General features: G+C 37.4%; 1 protein-coding gene across 4 annotated transcripts in view; it reads left to right on the top strand.

Moving 5' to 3' along the window:
- The window catches only part of LOC105234151 (protein single-minded), a 53,951-nt gene that overhangs the window by 31,320 nt on the left and 3,061 nt on the right, over positions 1–19,570 (top strand). For 2 of the 4 annotated variants that reach the window (XM_011216432.4, XM_019988787.3), the window contains exons 2-8: positions 7,051–7,245; positions 12,137–12,303; positions 13,401–13,502; positions 13,622–13,819; positions 13,894–14,093; positions 18,439–18,545; positions 18,801–18,948. In XM_011216432.4, coding sequence (XP_011214734.2) covers positions 7,071–7,245; positions 12,137–12,303; positions 13,401–13,502; positions 13,622–13,819; positions 13,894–14,093; positions 18,439–18,545; positions 18,801–18,948 — 1,097 coding nt within the window. In that variant the 5' untranslated portion in view covers positions 7,051–7,070. Of the gene's footprint in view, positions 1–6,722; positions 6,893–7,050; positions 7,246–12,136; positions 12,304–13,400; positions 13,503–13,621; positions 13,820–13,893; positions 14,094–18,438; positions 18,546–18,800; positions 18,949–19,570 lie in introns of those variants that run through there. The other 2 variants (XM_049447911.1, XM_049447910.1) reach the window with 2 other exon arrangements.

Below are 19,570 nucleotides of genomic sequence, written 5' to 3'. Positions count from 1 at the left end.
ATCGAGGATCATTTGCAAGTGTTGACTTTGCTGCTGGCGTGGGAAAGTCGAAGCGTAAATTTAACCATTAACTATATTTACTAGCGAAGACTAGTTGTTTGTGTGTGTGTTTTTGTTGGTTCATAGGTGCTCGCACATGAAAGACTTCCCAGGGCGATGAGCGTAATTTAGCCGCTAGTCATTGCTCATTTCGCTTCTTATTTTTCTTTTATTTGGTGATTGCTCTATTAATTTCTGCTGTCTCATGGTCCCGGAATACATACATATATGTATATGTACATATATACACACTTTGATTGGTTTTAAATTGTGATTTTATTATGTGTTTGTTATGATTTGGAGTTATTGAGAATTTTCGAAATTAATTTATCGCTGCTAAGATGCTATAAAATCTTCGTTAGCAAAAGTAATAACTTTCTCTTTCAAAATGTAATTCTATAAATACTAGGGCGGTTCATTCATTCTTTAATATTATCTTCTCAAATGTTGATCCGTTAGAGATGACTAATAGCGCTGATGTTTGCTTAAGGTTGTTATACCCTGAATCCGTCGTTCTTCCTTTTCGCTGTTTGGCGCCTAGTGGAGATTCTAAGTGTAGCCAGGTCCTTCTCTACTTGGTCTTTCCAACGAAGTTAAGGTCTTCATCTACTTCCCCCGGCGGGAACTGCGTCGAATACTCTCAAAGTTAGATTGTTTTCATCCATTCGGAAGACTTGATCTAGTTAACGTAGCCGCTGCCTCTCATTTCGCTGAACTATGTCAATGTCGTCGTATATCTTGTACAGCTTATCCTTCCAGCGACTGCGGTATTCGCCGTTTTCAATGCGCAAAGGACCATAAATCTTTCGCAGAACCTTCTCTCGAATACTCGTAACGCCGACTCATCAGATGTTGTCATCGTCCATGCCTCTGCGCTATATAACAGGACGGTAGGACCGGAATGATGAGTGACTTGTAGAATTTGGTCTTTGTTTGTTGAGATAGGACTTTACTTCTTAATCATAAGTTTTGCGGGGATATAAAATTCAGGCATATAATACAGCTCCTTTTCGTGCTGTCAAAACAGCTTTAAAATCTACACAGTGGTGGCGCAAGTCGTTCTCTTTTCATGGGTCTTTTCCAAGATTTGGCACACGGTGAATATCTTGTTAGGCCGAATGCCACATTGATAGGGTCCAATCAGTTTGTTGACGGTGAGGTTTATTCTTTCACACAGTACGCTCGATAGAACCTTATATGTGATGTTGAAGAGGCTTATCCGACAGATGGCGCAGATTGTGGGGTATCCCTTTATGTGGATTGGGCAGAGCACACTTAACTTCCCATCGTCGGGCATTTCGTCCGACCATATTCTACTAAGAAGCTGTTGCAAGCTCCTCATCAGTTCTTCGCCGCCGTGCTTGAATAGCTCGGCCGGTAATCCTTCGGCATCCGCCGGTGTGTTGTTCTTCAGACGGGTTATTCCTATTCGTAACTTCTTCATTCTCGGGTAATGGAACGTCTGCTCCATCGCCATCGATTGCGGAATCGGGTTCATCATTTCCCCGTGTAATGCTTGATTGGACTAATCTTGAAATATGTATTTGTCATCCTTGAATCAATTAGATCCGAATTTTTCTATCTGTTGACCTAAACCCGGTTATATTTTCTTATCCCGAAATTTTGTTTTCTAGAGCTCTTCGGTTTAGAAAAATATCCCTTATATTATCTATTATCTATTATATATAAAATGTATATTATAAAGAATTCCATTAGTCATGACTTGGTACAGCACCTATTCAGGAGCAGGATCATTTTTGGACACCTCAAGAAACATTTAACCGATCGAATAGATTTTGCCTTATTACTTATTTCTTGGGATCTAAGATCTGAAAATCCTAAATGCTGTTGTTGACAGTCCTTGGTCGGATAAAAAATCCGGGTCCATTCCGGTTATGTAGATCCGACAATCGTAGGAACGGAGAAAGGCCTGATATGGAGTTGCGCTCCAAGCCGTCTTTGATCTGCCCTTGTCATTTCCTTAACGAAGCTTTTAAAACTTTCAACACAAGGGACTTTTTCTTCCGTTTCGTTATTACAATTAACTAAAAACTCAAACTCCGTTATATCCAATAGCCAATCAGTAGTGAAGAGAGTTGTTCCTGTTCATTCAAAGATCAAACGCCAAATGAATTGCTCGTAAAATTTGTGAGCCGCACACCGCCGGCAAGTCTGGCATGTCAACAGCTAATGATGATGGAAGAAGCGCCGAAAAAGCCGCTGCGGCAAAAACGACGCGTTGAACGTTGAGAGTTATTAAAAGACTGCGAAAACCATACTGATATACACTAGAGCCAATGTTGCTGCTGCTGGGCCTGCTGCCTTCTGTCGCCTGATTGTGGTGGCGGTGATATCGGCGTTGCCGCGCACATGTCGGCGCATACGAGTGGCGGATTAGTGCGCGACGGCTCTTTAGGATTAAAACCATTGAGGAAATCTGTTGCTCCTGATACCCGCAAGAGCACAATATGCTTCTTCCGGTAACACTCAATTATTGTTGTTTTTGTGCATTTTGCTACTGTTGTTGTTCGTAGTAAAAGTGCGCCGCTTACTGGTTTTCATGCCGCACTTTATGTGTGTTTATTTAATCGCTTTAAGGTTATGTACGCAAATGTGTGTGTGTGTGTGATTGCGGAATTCGTACATTAACTTTTGCCAACTGGCCTATTTTTGCCGTTTCATAGACATTTATTTATTTGTTAAAGCTTGATGTGATTTGTGATGCCCTTCCCTAAGGTCGTTTGGCTGGTACTTTGATTCTATTATTGAGTGTCACACATACATGCAGTCGCATATGTTGTGTGCGGTAAAAAAGGAACTCGGGGAAAAGTGGCAGGGACATTAAGGCTAACAAATTGCCAGACTTGTACAAATCATATGAAAATGCAAATGCCATTCCGGTACAGCGCAGCCATAATGCAGTGTTCAATAACTTAGCGAATTAGTATTATTTTTATGGGAAGTTATGGACAATAACGCAACGTACATATGCGAGTTAGATTGGAGTTTTTTGTAATATTTGTAGGTACATATATCTTATGTGTATGTGTGTACGTTTATTAATTTCGTAATAATTTTATGGATTTGTTAGTGATATTCATTAATACTCTTATTTTGGCTTACATGTATTAATTTTTATGCATGTAATCCATATCTATTGAATGAAATTAATATCATTCTTTATGATATTTAATTCCAATATCTAGTAAGTATATTTTAGAATACGTTACCAAAGTTTATTAACTTCTTAATAAGTTCTGCAAGCGTTGGTTAAGAACCAGAACTTGTGCGACTGCGAGAACCTTATGGCCCAGAGTGAACTGTAAGAGATCCTCTGAACACTGGCTCTTGGCAAAGCCAATCTCGCTGCAGTTGTAGGCGTTCTGACTAAACACTGCTCACACGCGGTACTTCTAAATATCTTCTGACGCTCTTTGCCAAAGCTGTTTGCAAGAAGGCGAGGTAGAGTCTATAGCCGGGCTTTTGCAACATTGAGATTAAAATACGTTGTTGTTGTTGTTGTTGTAGCGGCGAAATTCAGTCGAGTTGGCAGCCCTTGACCAGATAAAAATGCGGGTCCCTTCTGGTTATGTGGATCAGAAATATCTCGGTAGACGGTAACTATAAAAATTTGTGGTAAGCTCAAAATGCTTCGTCGATCTATGAGGGTTTGGTGATCCACTTTTAGGTGTTTAAGGGTAACACAAAGGACGAATATCTGTTCAAGTAAATTCCATTAACTTTGGATCAAATCTACGATTTAAAATAATTTAAAGTATATTATATAAATTAAGAAAACTAAAAAACTTTACGAATTCAAGATTCGTTGGACCTATCTATGAATGATATCATAATATATTTTAGCCCTTTTCAATTTCCTGCGATTCCGCAATGGCCTGGACCCCCCACCAATCACATAGCCGCCGATACTATTGATCGCAAAGTTAGGCACTGTCTGCTGTCTACTATCTGAGTGAATAGCAAATTTTCTGAAGGAAGCCACACTCCGGAGCAGTAGATCTGCTGCACCATAGAGAAGCTCACTGCCCCTCTCCTTCAACAGCTTATTCCCACCCACAGCTCTCTCGTCGGTATATGAGCAGCGAAGTCGTCAGAGTTCGGTTTGGCGACTTCATAATCCAAGTGATCCGATATGAAGTCAAAGTGTTTGTGGATATCCGAGTGTTCCGATATGCAATATGTAGGTATATTCCTAAATCATATTTTTGGGTTATATATCGTATGATGGGAATAGTTAATTTTAAGATGTTTGTTCTTTTATATATAGAGTAGCCATATTGTATAAAAAAATAGTTTCAAAATGTTGGAAAGGCCTTCGGTGACAATTCTATGTCGCGAGAAAGTGTTTTTTATTGGTATAAATTATTCAAAGAGGATTGTGAACGCGTTGACGATGACCCCGTCTCGAACGGCCGTCAACAGCAACTGATGATCCACATGTCAATAAAATAAAGGAATGTGTTCTCAAAAAATGACGATTGTCAATCACCGATCTTACTGGCATCTTTGTAATATCGGAAGGATCAGTGAAAACCATTTTGATAGATAATTTTTCGAAATCGCTTTAACGACTGTGGCAAATGTGAGCCGATGTCGAAAAAATTTCGTCAAAGCAGGTAAAAAATCAAGGTTATGTGTCAGTTTTCTTCGAATATCGAGGTATGGAGCACGCCGAATTCCTTCCGACAGGCCAAACTTTCAACAAGGAATACTATTTGAGTGTTACACGTCGTTTGCGCGAAGCTATACGTAAAAAGAGGCCGGAATTATGTGTCGACAAATCTTGGGGTTTTCTCCCCAAATTTTCAACCAATATCGTGTCGCAACCACCGTATTCGCTTGATTTAGTTCCTTTTGACTTCTATCCATTCTTTAAACTTAAGAGACGGATCCAGGGAAACCGTTTTAAGTCAATTGAAGACATTAGACGTGAATGGCTACACGCATTGAAGGCTGCTCCCGAAATTGACTTTAACAACTGTTTCGAAGGGGGACTACTTTGGGGGGATGACATAGATTTCGAAGAATAAATTAGGAATTTTAAAATTTTGAACAAAGTCCTACAATTTTTTGCTCATAGTAGTAAGCTCGAAAGATTTAAAATACATTTTATATATTATAGACTCTTTTTAATACGAACTTTGTGTAGTAAAATATTTTATGAATATAATTTTAATATAATTGTTTCCAACATTACTTATAATGAACCCCTCAACTTGTCCAGTTATATTTAAATTCAGTTATGATCCAACTATTTACAGGGAAAAATAACGATTCATTGACTAAATTCCTTTAAAAACTCCTATATCAGAATAAATATGACTTTAGCAGCAATTCTTGGAAATTTAATTGCATTTCGGCGCACATTATTAATCATACCTATACAAAGTATGAATATATACACATACTATGTATATGTACCGTAAACCCTAAGCCCAGCGCACATTGCACATCTGCTCCTTTAAGAAAAATAGAAATCGGAGGCGTATGAAGAATTTCGCAAATTTTACTAAAATCACGTACGGCAAGTGAAGTCAATCAATAAAGCAAATGCATACAAATCCAGCAACAATGTTACGATACACTATGAAATTATATTGGGAAATTTCTGGGAAATTCACATATTTATGCCAAACGTTCGAGGTTAGTTGTCAATACTCATTGGTGGTCTTAGGGAAAAAATAGAAAAAAATTATATACTAAGTATATACAATTATATATACTTGGGTGTATATAGTATATATGCCCAACCGTAATTGTATGTAGGGAAATGAGAGTCGCAGGAGCTCTAAAATACATTTGTATTACTCATTGTGGGATTAATTTGAATGCATAACAAAAAATGTACAGGAAAAGTCAATTATCTACACCTAGATACTATTGTTAGACGCCTAAGCATAAACTGCCTAAAAATAACAAAAACAAATATTTATATATATTTGCCAAATCATATAGTTTCTATACTCTACATACATACATATGTACACGCTTACATATAGCGAACAACCTGTTGGCCACAAGCAATTTGCTTGAGGTAGAAAAATTTTGCAGACAACAAGACGCCCACAAAAGCAGCAAAAGCCATGCAAGCGCAACGGAGACACGCGCACCTTTCACGCCATGCAAGACAAGACATATCTTTATCTAATATCTATGCTTGCATCTGTGTGTGTGTGTGTGTTTTGTGTGCAGAATTCATTCATAAAATTTTACGTTCGAATTGCAATCGCTGCTGCTGCTGTTAATGCCAATCAATAACGGGCGCAGGTAAAAACGTTGCGGCGAGTGCAGATCCATGAATGGGCTAATGTCGTCTCGGATTTGCTGGATTGCTTTGGGATTGGACATAATGCGCACCATTATGTTGCACAGAAGTCAATTGGCTTGACTTTGAGAATGAAAGAAAATTACATATGTATGAATGCGAGTATAAAACTGAGCATTGTTGGCTGGCAAAAACAATTTCACTTGCTGGCGTGTGAACTATGTTGTTGTTATCTATAGCATATACAGGTAGTTGTTGCATGACGACCAATAGCCGTTGCAGTGACGGCCAGGTAAATGCACTTGTTTTGGGTATTTCATTCAAAAACTCAAAAGTGCAAGTGTGCGACTTCTTAAAAGTCTGGCACATTTTCTAATCCCAAACAGTTACAAATTAGTTTTAAGACAGTCAAGAACGTTCCGCAGAATTAGTAGAGTGGCAGACAATAAATTTGCCAATTGGAATATAGTGATATAGTATAGTGATAAGTGTAATATAGCAGTGTGTTTGCGAAAATGATATTTCAGCGAAAGACTTTAAGCGAGCGCAATCGGTCCAGTTTAACAAGTGCGTGTTGCTCAACGGTCACAATAACAAAAAAATATATATATGAATATATATTATAGTTTATGGAAATTTCCCTTTTTAATAATCAATATTCATATTTTATAATAAAAAATTGATAAACTGTTAATAACATTGCCTTTTGTCACTTTGATTTGCAGGCTTAGCTAAATCCTGTGCCATGAAGGAGAAGAGTAAAAATGCCGCTCGCACTAGACGTGAAAAGGAAAATGCGGAATTCTTCGAACTGGCCAAATTACTACCACTACCAAGTGCAATTACATCACAGTTGGACAAAGCGTCCATCATAAGATTAACCACATCGTATCTGAAAATGCGTCAAGTCTTTCCCGATGGTGAGTAGTAAAACTATTAATAAAGTAAAAGCATTATTTATGATATAAGAAAGATATGAGAGTACAAAACAAAACAAAAATTGGTAGTTATATGCTATAGTAGTCCGATTTGAAGAAATTCGGGAAGCTATCTTGTCAAAATTTTAAGATATAAAGACTTGATTGATCGTTGAGCTTGTATGGTAGCTGCATGCATTGGTGATCCGATATCAGCGATTCCAACAAATGAGCAGCTTTCTTGGGAGGAAAAGACATCCTAATTTACGGAGTTGCTAGGATTGTAGGTAAAATGCTTCGTCGATCTATGAGGATCTGTTTTTCCACTATTAGGAGTTTTCGGGTAACACAAAGTACGAATATCTGTCCACGTTATTTATCAAGCATCTATAGGCGAATATCTAGGATTCGCTGAATAGAAATTACTATCTGTGCATATATTTCACTTTAAAGTGTTACAAATACATAGCAAACCTGGCCTATTCAAGATTATTTGAACTGAGTAACCTCTAAACTAGTTATCGTTTAGGCATCGGTTTAAAATATCACCTTTTGAAGACCTAAATTGTCGTACCTATAACATAACTTAAGTCAAAAAGATTTATAATAAGTACCAGAACATCTACAACAGTTTAGGCCGATTTCGATATGTTCTAGAACTCAAACTATGTGTTCGAACCAAGTTTAAACTGAAAGCCTAATTTCCTATACAGGTACTTGTTTTGTAGAGAGAATGTGGTTTATATTGAAGGCGTAGAGTTTAGGTTAGGGTAAATTAGATGGCTATTAGAGGATCACACTTAGACTGCTATGATAGTTGGAACTCAGCTACTGACAAAGCGCATTGAACCTAACACAAATCTGCTTAGGTACTTTATTTCTATTACCGCTATTTCATCTGGATGTCCGAAAGTATGATATCGGACCGTTTTTGTCTTGATCTGACAAAGAGGGTATATTCGAGAAGGCACTGTTGAGTTGATACCATCTGGTTTTCTTTCAAGCAGTTTATGCAGCTGGCGTCCGGGAAAAATTTCAATTTTACCGCATGAATCGCAAGCCCACATTGCCCTTTTAGGACTGCTACAACTATTGAAAGATACATTTTCTGAGGGGTATGAGCTTACAAGAACTCACCCTCACATTAAATTATTTTGGTTATTTGGGCGGGTTTTGTCATTGATATTGGTAGACCCTTTCACGTCTGACCTTCGGTAATTATTTAAGCAGATAAGAACACTACTTTAGTCTCAATAAAGTTATCCAGTTCTGAAACTATGATTTTATACCCACTGGTTCAAGCATGCTGAAAAGACTTACAATCTCTTTTAACAAATTTTCAACGCGGGTGCTCAGGACAATCTATTAAGGAATCAAAAAAGTTCTAAATTTTCGATTGATATACGGTTTCGTGTCTCACCTTTGCCACTATATGCGACCGATTGATCATTTGTTGCCGGTCGTAAGCATAGATACAAGACTCGTCGCCAGTAGTGACACATTCTAAGTGTTTGCCTATACTTAATCTCCATCGATGAGAAGCTTTTTCCAATACGCTTAAGCGATTTGTTTACTCCGTCGTTCACTGCTAGTAGTCATAGTTAGACGCTTACAAAGTGTGCAAAACTTTGTTTTGAACCCTCAATTAAGTTTGCACAAAGAAAGTTTGGACTCTTTTATGTACCAATCACGTTTATTATTATTTTTACGAGTATTTTGTTTTGCTTCTAACAACAATTCGGAGTATGTTGTTGTTTTCATTAAACTATAATTGGAACAATTGGCGCGCGACTGCTTTATGGCATTGTACCACCATATAACAAACAAAATCTGTCATAGCTCAATGACGTCTCGCTTTCGCTGACCGTTTGACAGCGCCACACGTCAGGATCATAGGAGGTGGGCGACGACGAGTACTCGAGCACGCTGCGCCACGAGCCGCCACAAGCGGGTAAATTCCTGCCGGCTATGCCAAATGATGTGTTAATGCGATGGTGGGAGAGTGTGTATGTGTTAAACATATGTTTGTATGTATATACATATACGCGCTGCGAAGTTAATACGCTCGTAATTGTTACAAAGCGCAGCAGGAGATCTCATGCTTGGGAGCGTGAAAGTCGTATAGTGGATTTTTTACGGCAGGAAATTGAGCGGAAGACTTGGTTGGTTAAAGTAATACTTGAGTATGTTCTTTGTAGATTTATAATTATGGCAGGATTGATTTCACAAGCGCAAGCTTAGTGTGAAAGGAGTCAATGAAGTGAAAGCCAGCATTTTCCTGTTTTCTAACATGGATTGAATTGAGTCGCAGAGACTCTCGGTGGTATGATCGAAGTGGACTAGAAGGGGTCACAACTTAGCCAAAACGTCTTGATACAGGTAAATAGGAAACGTCTAGAATTATATTTGAATAAGTATCATATAAGGATATCATTGGTATTCTCCAAAAAGGTTTAGGTAAGCTTTTAGCTCACTTCCCACGAGCTACAATTCGACCAAGATATATTAAAACGCCAAATGAATGTAGCATTTGAAGTTTAAGGCTAAGTTCGGTTATAGATTAGAGCTGGAATGTTGCAAGATACAAGAAAGCTAAAGCATCAAATTTTGTCATTGCTTTAATAAATTGCTTCTGCTCGAAATATCTCATGTGGCTATACCCCAAACGTTAGATCTGAATAGGATTACACTCTTATTAGTATTTCGCCATTTGGTTCCCCCGTCACTGTTGACAGTCATAACTTTAAAGTGATGGATAATTTTGGAAGCAGTATTAACACCAACAACAATGTCAGCCTCGAAATCCAACGCAGAATAACTCTTGCCAACAGGTGCTACTTCGGACCGAGTAGGCAATTGAGAAGTAAAGTCCTTTCTCGACGAACAAAGACCAAACTCTGTAAGTCACCCATTATTCCCGGCCTCCTATATGGTGCAGAGGCATGGACGATGACAATATCGGATGAGTCGACGTTACGAGTTTTCGAGAGAACGGTTCGGCGGAAGATTTATGGTCTTTAGCGCATTGGCAACGGCGAGTATCACATTCGATGGAACGACGAGCTGAATGAGTTATACGACGATATTGATATAGTTCAGCGAATTAAGAGACAGCGGCTACGTTGGCTAGGTCATGTCGTCCAAATGGATGAAAACAGTCCATCTCTAAGGTATTCGACCCAGTACCGGTTGAGGTAAGCAGAGGAAGAAGAGCTCCACTCTGTTGGAAAGATCAGGTGAAGAAGGACCTTGCTTCTCTTGGAAGCTCCAATAAGTATCAAACAGCGAAAAGGAAGAACGACTGGCGCGCTGTTGTTAACTCGGCTATAATCACGTAAGCGGTGTCTAACCCATTATAGAAGAAGATGAAGTATGTTGATATCAGAACAATTCTAGCCAGTTGGAATTCGACAAATAACTCTTTGATCGTTCAGCAAATTTTTGGATGCCTTGAAACTTAATCAAGTCCTCCGGCAAAAAAATACTAAGAAACTCAGAGAAAAATATATTTACATATATTTCTAATACTGGTATATATATAAATATATTTTTCTAATACATGAAAAACAAAATTCCATAAATTTAAGGAAATAAGCTTTTAGAAAATGATTTTTCTCTTTAAAAATATGACTATTTTAGAACAAACGGAAGGAAAACGGTTGGAATATGCCCTCAATCATATAATACACGCCCACATAATCGCACACTTGGAAATCACACACACACCCCAAGCCAGTGTTATATGATGCAACTGCCAGTGCACAAACACACATACTTACTGCAAGTGGAGAATAATTCTGCTGAGCTAAAGTATACGCGCTAACAAAGCACAAGATTTTCAAACATATGTAACACATTTGCAACACTTCTTTCTTCCTTTTCTTAAGCTTCCACGAGTACATATATGTGTGTGCATGTTTGTATATGTATATAACACAAGGGCGGAAGCTAAAGCCAAGTGGGGGTGGATATGCAACTTGAAGACATTTTTTGTTGTCTTACGTTTTGCTTCGTCCTCCTTTGTGCCTTTTTATTGTAATAATTATTTCAATAATGCTTGAGAAGAAATGCTCGTGGAAATAAAAGAAACACACAGCAACAAAAATAACATAGCGGAAAATGACTGAAATCAAGCGAAACAAGCAAATAGTCGTAAGAAGCAGCAGCTTTAACTATAACAATGCCTATACACGCTACAACAGCTATAAAAAGCCCGTTTTCGCAACAACAACAACAGCTCTGTAGTAAAAAACAGGGCATAACACTTTTGTTTTTTCTACCTTGCTTCTGTTTTTTTGCGTTCTTCTTCATTTCCACACTTCAGCTTGGTATGGGTTCGTTTCTGTTGCTGTCGCTGCTCAGCGCCTTCTCCTCCCATAACCCAAGCTGTGTTTGTCCTGTGAGAACCTGTCTACCTTTGAGCATCAGCTCACATCCTGGCGGTGGCTGGTAGCTGTGCTGTGAGTATGCACCTCTCCCGCTGTCGGTCGCTGTCACCGCAATGTCGCGTGTTCTCTGGGTACACACCCGTTGAATTGTGACACAAAAGCCTGCCGCTGTATCCCACTGTGCTGATGACTTCAATTGGGAATAATATTTATACGTCATCATGGGTTGTTAAATTGTAAGAGCAAAGTTTCGCAGAATTTCATTTGTGTGAGTGTGTGTGTGTCAGAGACGTGAGAAGTGTGCTGTCGGTGGGAGGCAGGCGCATATGGACTGGTGCTTGTGGCATACGTTTTACGTCGCACCTTTTTGTACTCATTAAAAGTGACTTTTTTCGCTTTGTTCTCGTTTTTGTATGCATTGTATATTATTTTTTAGTATACTCTTTTGCCATTATCAGTATTATAAAATATTTTTTCTTTTCTGTTTTATCGTTTTTTTCACTTAGGTCTGGGCGAGGCGTGGGGCACTTCACCGGCAATGCAACGTGGCGCTATCAAAGAGCTTGGCTCACATTTGCTGCAAACATTGGACGGTTTCATATTCGTTGTGGCACCGGATGGCAAAATTATGTACATCTCCGAAACGGCATCCGTACAGCTGGGACTCAGTCAGGTGAGATTGAATGAGCTATATTAATTTTAAAACTTTCCGCTGTGGATAAAGCTTAGAAAGGGACTAATTTAAAATTAGAAATACAATTTTTTAAACGAAGTCTGTCGAAACAAAAATCATTTAGCATATTTTTGGTCCAAAGCTCAGCAAAGTAAGAGAAAAATTTATTTAATTTAAAGATTTGAGATAACGATTAAATTTATATTATTATTTCCTCGTTTGAAGGCAATAATTTTACCAGAAAATGTGAATTGTTCGCCACACTGTGCAGGTTATATATAAATAAGGAGTCGTTAAGAAGCTTTATTTATGCGCATAATTTTATTTCATAACCTCTTCTTTGCTCCAAGTATGCAAATTTTGTGTTCTGAAGATGCTCCTTTACAGTTTCCGCAAATTTGCATTTCTGAGCAACGCAAAATAAGCAAAAAATTATATTTTTATAGCATAAATAACAAAAGTTAAATTTATAGCACGACTTTGGAAGTTTTAGTACAAATCCTTTATTGTAAAGAAAAAATAAAAACAAGAGAAAAAGTCAACATCGGCCTTAACGAAGCTATAATACACTACACAGTTGCATTACTTATGGCATAAAGGGTATAAAAAGGTATTTACCCTCATTTGATCGGTCGGTCTGTATGGCAGCTATACGCTATAAAGGTCCGATCGGCACAATTTGTTCGGAAATTTTAGCCTTGTTTTAGATAATAATCTTTAGCGAGTTTCGTCAAGATATCTTCGCAAATAAAGAAGTTTTCAATACAAGGATTTCATTTTGATCGAACAGATTGAATGGCAGCTATATTCTATAGAGATCCGATATCGGTGGTTGCAACAAATAAGTAGCCTTTAGAGGAGATAAGCACGTGTGTAAAGTTTCAGTTTGATGTCTCAAAAACTGAGAGACTAGTTCGCGTGTATACAGACGAACATGGTTAAATCGACTCAGCTCTTCACTCTGTTCATTTACTATGTATATAATATATTAATGTAATAAGTATAAACTATAATAAATATTTTATAGGGTCTCCTACGTTTCTTTTTTTTTTAATTTTTATTAACGCATGAAAATAACTCCGTCTCTCTCTCTTCAGGTTGAACTCACCGGCAATTCCATATTTGAATATATACATCAGCACGATCACGATGAGATGAACGCTATACTCTCACTGCATCCTTATATGTACCAAAACCCGGTAAGTTATTTATTTATTGCCATTTTTCAGTATATATATACATAAATCTATGTATATATGCTTGTGTACTGATCGTCGGCTTCTCTTCTTTCCATTTTGCTTGCCGTTTGGCATTTTAGGATGCATTTATTAATTCATTACATCTACCACAGAGCGGCAATCCACCCACCGGCCATGCGAACGTCATCGGCAGTCCGAATGGCAGCTATGGCAATGATCGCGGTTCGCAAACGATCGAATTGCAAAAATCCTTCTTCCTGCGCATGAAGTGTGTGCTGGCGAAACGGAACGCTGGACTCACCACATCTGGTTATAAGGTATGTAACGGCTTTGTAGTGTTATTATTTGTTTTTGTAGAGTATTGTTATAAAAAAAAATTGTTATTTTTCAGGTTATACACTGCTCTGGCTACTTGAAAGCGCGCATATTTCCTGACTATGGCGACGGTCATGGCGGTTACATACAAAATTTGGGCCTTGTAGCTGTTGGTCACTCTCTGCCTTCGTCTGCGATAACGGAAATTAAATTGCACACGAATATGTTTATGTTTCGGGCGTGTATGGATCTGAAATTAATATTTTTAGATGCGAGGTGAGTGGGAATTTTTGTGACTACATAATAATTGTGGGAGAAAATGTAGCGACGATGAAGGTGTAGTGTTTCAAAGCTTGGTAATAAAGGGTGATTTTTTAAGAGCTTGATAACTTTTAAAAAAAAAAAAAACGCATAAAATTTGCAAAATCTCATCGGTTCTTTATTTGAAACGTTAGATTGGTTCATGACATTTACTTTTTGAAGATAATTTCATTTAAATGTTGACCGCGGCTGCGTCTTAGGTGGTCCATTCGGAAAGTCCAATTTTGGGCAACTTTTTCGAGCATTTCGGCCGGAATAGCCGAATTTCTTCGGAAATGTTGTCTTCCAAAGCTGGAATAGTTTGCTGGCTTATTTCTGTAGACTTTAGACTTGACGTAGCCCCACAAAAAATAGTCTAAAGGCGTTAAATCGCATGATCTTGGTGGCCAACTTACGGGTCCATTTCTTGAGATGAATTGTTGTCCGAAGTTTTCCCTCAAAATGGCCATAGAATCGCGAGCTGTGTGGCATGTAGCGCCATCTTGTTGAAACCACATGTCAACCAAGTTCAGTTCTTCCATTTTTGGCAACAAAAAGTTTGTTAGCATCGAACGATAGCGATCGCCATTCACCGTAACGTTGCGTCCAACAGCATCTTTGAAAAAATACGGTCCAATGATTCCACCAGCGTACAAACCACACCAAACAGTGCATTTTTCGGGATGCATGGGCAGTTCTTGAACGGCTTCTGGTTGCTCTTCACCCCAAATGCGGCAATTTTGCTTATTTACGTAGCCATTCAACCAGAAATGAGCCTCATCGCTGAACAAAATTTGTCGGACGTAAAGCGCGAAACACATTTCGAACCGAACACTGATTTTGGTAATAAAATTCAATGATTTGCAAGCGTTGCTCGTTAGTAAGTCTATTCATGATGAAATGTCAAAGCATACTGAGCATCTTCTCTTTTGACACCATGTCTGAAAATCCCACGTGATCTGTCAAAACTAATGCATGAAAATCCTAACCTCAAAAAAATCACCCTTTAGTTTAAACTAGGACGTTTTTTATATTAAATATGCTTATTGAAGGTACTAATACGAACAGAAAATTTTAGTAAAATAAAATATATCACCAATAAATAATTTTTTAGGTTAGGTCGAAAAGCGAGATATTAGCAATAATTGTTTTTAAAATTTTTTTATTAATAACAATTTTTTTAAATAAATATTTAAAAAAAAATTAAAAATATTTAAAAAAAAAATTAAAAATATTAAAAAAAACATTAAACAAAAATATTTTGAATAAAAAAAATATGTATTAAATAAAAATATTGTTAATATCACGCTTCTCATCTTTTTCTCCGTCGCTTGTAGTCTTTTTTTTTTTAAAAGAATACTAAATAACGTCCAACTAAATATATTTCCCTAGAGGTCATATCAGTAATACAAACAAAATCATCGAAAAGAATTTTAAAACAAATAATAGAACTACTTTTTGATTTAAAAAGAATTAAGCAGTTAGTTTATTCAACCTAACCTAGAAAAATGTTTCGAGTCAAGTGTTTAGGGCGGTACACAGAATAAATATGAACTAAAAGCGGACAGAAATACTGAAGTTAGTTCGAAAACTGAACTGATAAATAGATTATTTGAAAATGTTGTTCTTGTAGTGGCATAAAACATTCCTGAACTAATTTCGAGGAATGCTGCCGAGTTGACACTTCTTGGCCGGATAAAAATCCGAGTCCGTTCCGGTTACGTAGATCCGACTGTCGTGGGAACGGGTTTTCCAAATGTCGCAGCTGTTGCTTCTCAAGACCATTTTTTGTGAAACCAATAATTTTTTCTAATTTTTATCAAACATAAAAATACATTTAGTGAATAAAATATTAAATTACAGTCAATTATGCATATTATTTCGAAATTTTCTCTGCATCGTTAGCGTTTTATTAAAGCTCAAGCTGGAAATATAAAACTGAACAAATATTAAACAGCGTCACTTTCCATTGTCATTGTGACAATAGATGGAAAATCAAAGATAAAAAATAAGTATATACATATATATTCGAATATACATATGTATCTATAATAAAAGACAATGTCTATAAAAAAGCCCTGCCTTCCAATCAACCACTTGCCGCTCATCCACCCACTTTGGCTGAGCAAACAAAACGGCAAAACAAACCATTTCCCTCTTAACTAAGTGCTGCAATATTGTTACGCTCAGCAGTATCAGAAGTAACGGTTGTCGAGTGGTTGTAGCTGTTGGGAATTGTGATTTTGTTTCTTCGACGGCAACCAAATGATAAAAATGTAGAAAATTCCGGTGGCATGGGTAAGCTTGGGGGAGTTTTTGGTAGCTACCAGTCGTCGTCGTTTGCCGACGTCTGGTTATTACCGACACTCAATTACCCTCATGATGATGTTTTAGGTATTGTCTGTCAAAAAATGACAATGGAGTTTTCTTTCCACGCATACAAGTACATAAATATATTCATATGTAGTAGTTACTCGTTCGAGAATTCCATGCTTGTGGGAAATATTAAAAATAACTTGAATGCTGTAGGAATTTCTTACCGTTAGGATACTATGTATATATAGAATTATGGTTAATGTTAAGTAAAGCTAAGAACGGGTTCTCTTGGGTCTTCTTATGTACAAAATTTGTCTACTTTAAGGCTTTTCATAGAATTTTCAAAAATTTCAAGAGCTCAATGGCATTTTGGAACCATCAATGAAAAAAATATAATGAGTTGGGTCTCAAATTTTGTTAAGAATGAATGTATTTACACGGGAAATCGTAAATAAAATGATTTTCCGAGTCCTCGAAAAAACTTTTTAAAAGAACTTTTTGGGATGACCGTCAGCTCCTTCAGCGAATTTTGTTTTATCTCTTCGATCGCTTGAAAACGGGTCCTAAGAAGCGGTAATTTCAGTTTGAGGAACAAGAAATTCGGTCACAATCTTACTCTTTTTAAAAAAATTCAGCTTTATCGAGACGAGTCGACGTCGAGAACGTGTTTCATAAAATATCCACCATAATAATTCTCGAACGGACTCGCGACAGATGTCAAGCTCTCTTGCCATCTCTCTAACACTTGCCTGACGAGGTCGTCCAGAACGAAGCAAATCTTCAACGATCCCTCGACCGTCTTTGAAGGCTCATATTGGGCATAGTAATTGTGAACAGTCCTACCAACCTAGCAAAATATATTTTGCAAAATATCATTTACTTATTGTGTGTGTATCTTGTCAAATAAAATTGTTTTTTTTTTTTTACAAGGACTTGAGTTTGATTGGTTTGTTTGCATGAAAGCTGTATGCTATGGTGGTCCGATATCGAAGCTTCGTGGTGAGAAAAGGACGTGTTCAACATTTCAGATCGATATTTCACAAACTCAGGGACATACATAGCTAAACTGACTCAATTTGGATACAAGCGTTGGACATAAAATCATATGCAAACCCAATAAAAGCAGTGTATCCGAGTAATAAATGCTTTCCGAGCGATATCAAGCGCTGCTTCTGAAGTACTAGTCAGCGTGCCGCCTATTGACATCCAGAGGGACGAATTCGCGCGACTATAACAGCTATCAGAGCCGTTTACAAGGCAGAGAAAAAACAGAGAGAACCAAGCGCCTTACAATGTGGCAGCAGCGGTGGCAAACCTCATCCAAACTGATCCCAGACATTCATTCGTGGATAGACAGAAGACATGGGACCTGAATTTATACTTAACTTAATTTTTGAGTGCCCATGAATGCTTTAGAAAGTATCTGTTCCAAATTAATCATGACGTTAGTGTAAAGGTGGAAAATTTGACGTCCATATGTCAGTCGTCTGATAAATGAAAAGCTGTCAGCGCACTGTCAGCTCTAATTATGACAAAACTAAGAAACTTACAATAGATTTGGAGTCAGTAATACGTAATCCGGTTGTACCGTGGGAGAGAGATGAGTTAGAAGTAGGTTAGGTTTAGCGGTTTAAGTTCCACCTTTGGCTTTTGATTTTAGGGTCTCCGACGATACCCGCTGGGTGCTACAAACTTATTGGCAAACTTAATGTATTCTCTTCAGGGTAATAACTTTAGATCATAGCTTCTTAGATCATCAACATTAGTATAATTAAAAAAAATGTTAGAATATATAATTAAAAAACGTTTAGAATTCGCAGTTATTTATAGATTTTAATTCAGTTATAGATGTTTCCAAACATAAAAGAGAAAGCTTCTAAATCAGGACTCTTTGAAAATAAGTTTTATGGCACGAAATAAGTTTAATTTTTTTAATTTCTATTTTCCTTAAATTTACAAGTGAATTGTTAAACTAATAAAAAATCGCTTGATTTCATTTTTTCAGAGTTTCCCAACTCACTGGCTACGAACCGCAAGACCTCATAGAGAAAACCCTCTATCAGTACATACACGTTGCGGACATTGGAGCCATGAGCTGCGCCCACCAAACACGTAAGTATTATATTGTATTTGGCCGGCGTGTGTCATGACTGCCACGCAATGTTTTTATTTAAAACAATAAATGCAAATAAAATGAAAAAAAGCGAATCACACCAGGCACAATCGTTTAATTCCCAGCAAATTACAGCGAAATCCTTTCAATTCATTTTCAACGCATTTACAATATTTATTTATTTATTTTTCTACAATACGCTTTTGTTTTTCCAACTAATTTGCATTGTATTTTACATGTTGTCCTTATTGCAGTGGTATACAAAGGACAAGTCACCACCAAATACTATCGCTTCCTGACGAAGGGCGGCGGCTGGGTCTGGGTGCAGTCGTACGCGACTGTGGTGCACAACACACGCTCCTCGCGCACTCACTGCATCGTCAGCGTAAATTATGTCCTTAGGTGAGTTCAAAGCTAGTATATAGTATATAAATGTGTACGTGTGTGCGTGTATTACGGAAATAGTGTTGAGTAATACGAGTAAGTCCAGCCAATAACGGGTGGATTACGAAACGTTGGCGCTGAAAAAATATTGGCCATGTTGAAGTGTTTTAATAGGATTGTTTTGTTATGAAGGGATTTTGTGATTGCGTCGAGTAGATTTGCAGCAGGAAAATATTTCTCATTTGATGCGACATATTGCTATTGTCATATGCATGTATAAAGAGCTTTATTATTAAGCTTTATTTTTGCTAGTAAATGGACTAGAATTTTAGTGTGGGATACAAACCTATTAGTCAGTATGTATACATATACATATGTTTTCTTGCAATGGAATACAGTAAATAGTACTAATATGTACTGTAATACATACTTACATATGTATGTAGAGACGGGGTGTGTTAAAAAAATTACGGACATTTTGGTTTTTTTTTTTTGAAAACAGTATTTCCTCATTTGTCTACATCAGTGTGTCTACATTAATGTTGTCGACTTCAAAATAATCCCCATTGCATGTTATGCCACAAGTGTTTCTTCTAATTCGAACACTTATTCTTCTTTGGCACCTACAACCGTGGAACGG

The sequence above is a fragment of the Bactrocera dorsalis genome, chromosome 2 (genome assembly GCF_023373825.1).
Source record: "Bactrocera dorsalis isolate Fly_Bdor chromosome 2, ASM2337382v1, whole genome shotgun sequence".
Lineage (NCBI taxonomy): Eukaryota > Metazoa > Arthropoda > Insecta > Diptera > Tephritidae > Bactrocera > Bactrocera dorsalis.
This window is presented reverse-complemented; position numbering and strand designations above follow the sequence as displayed.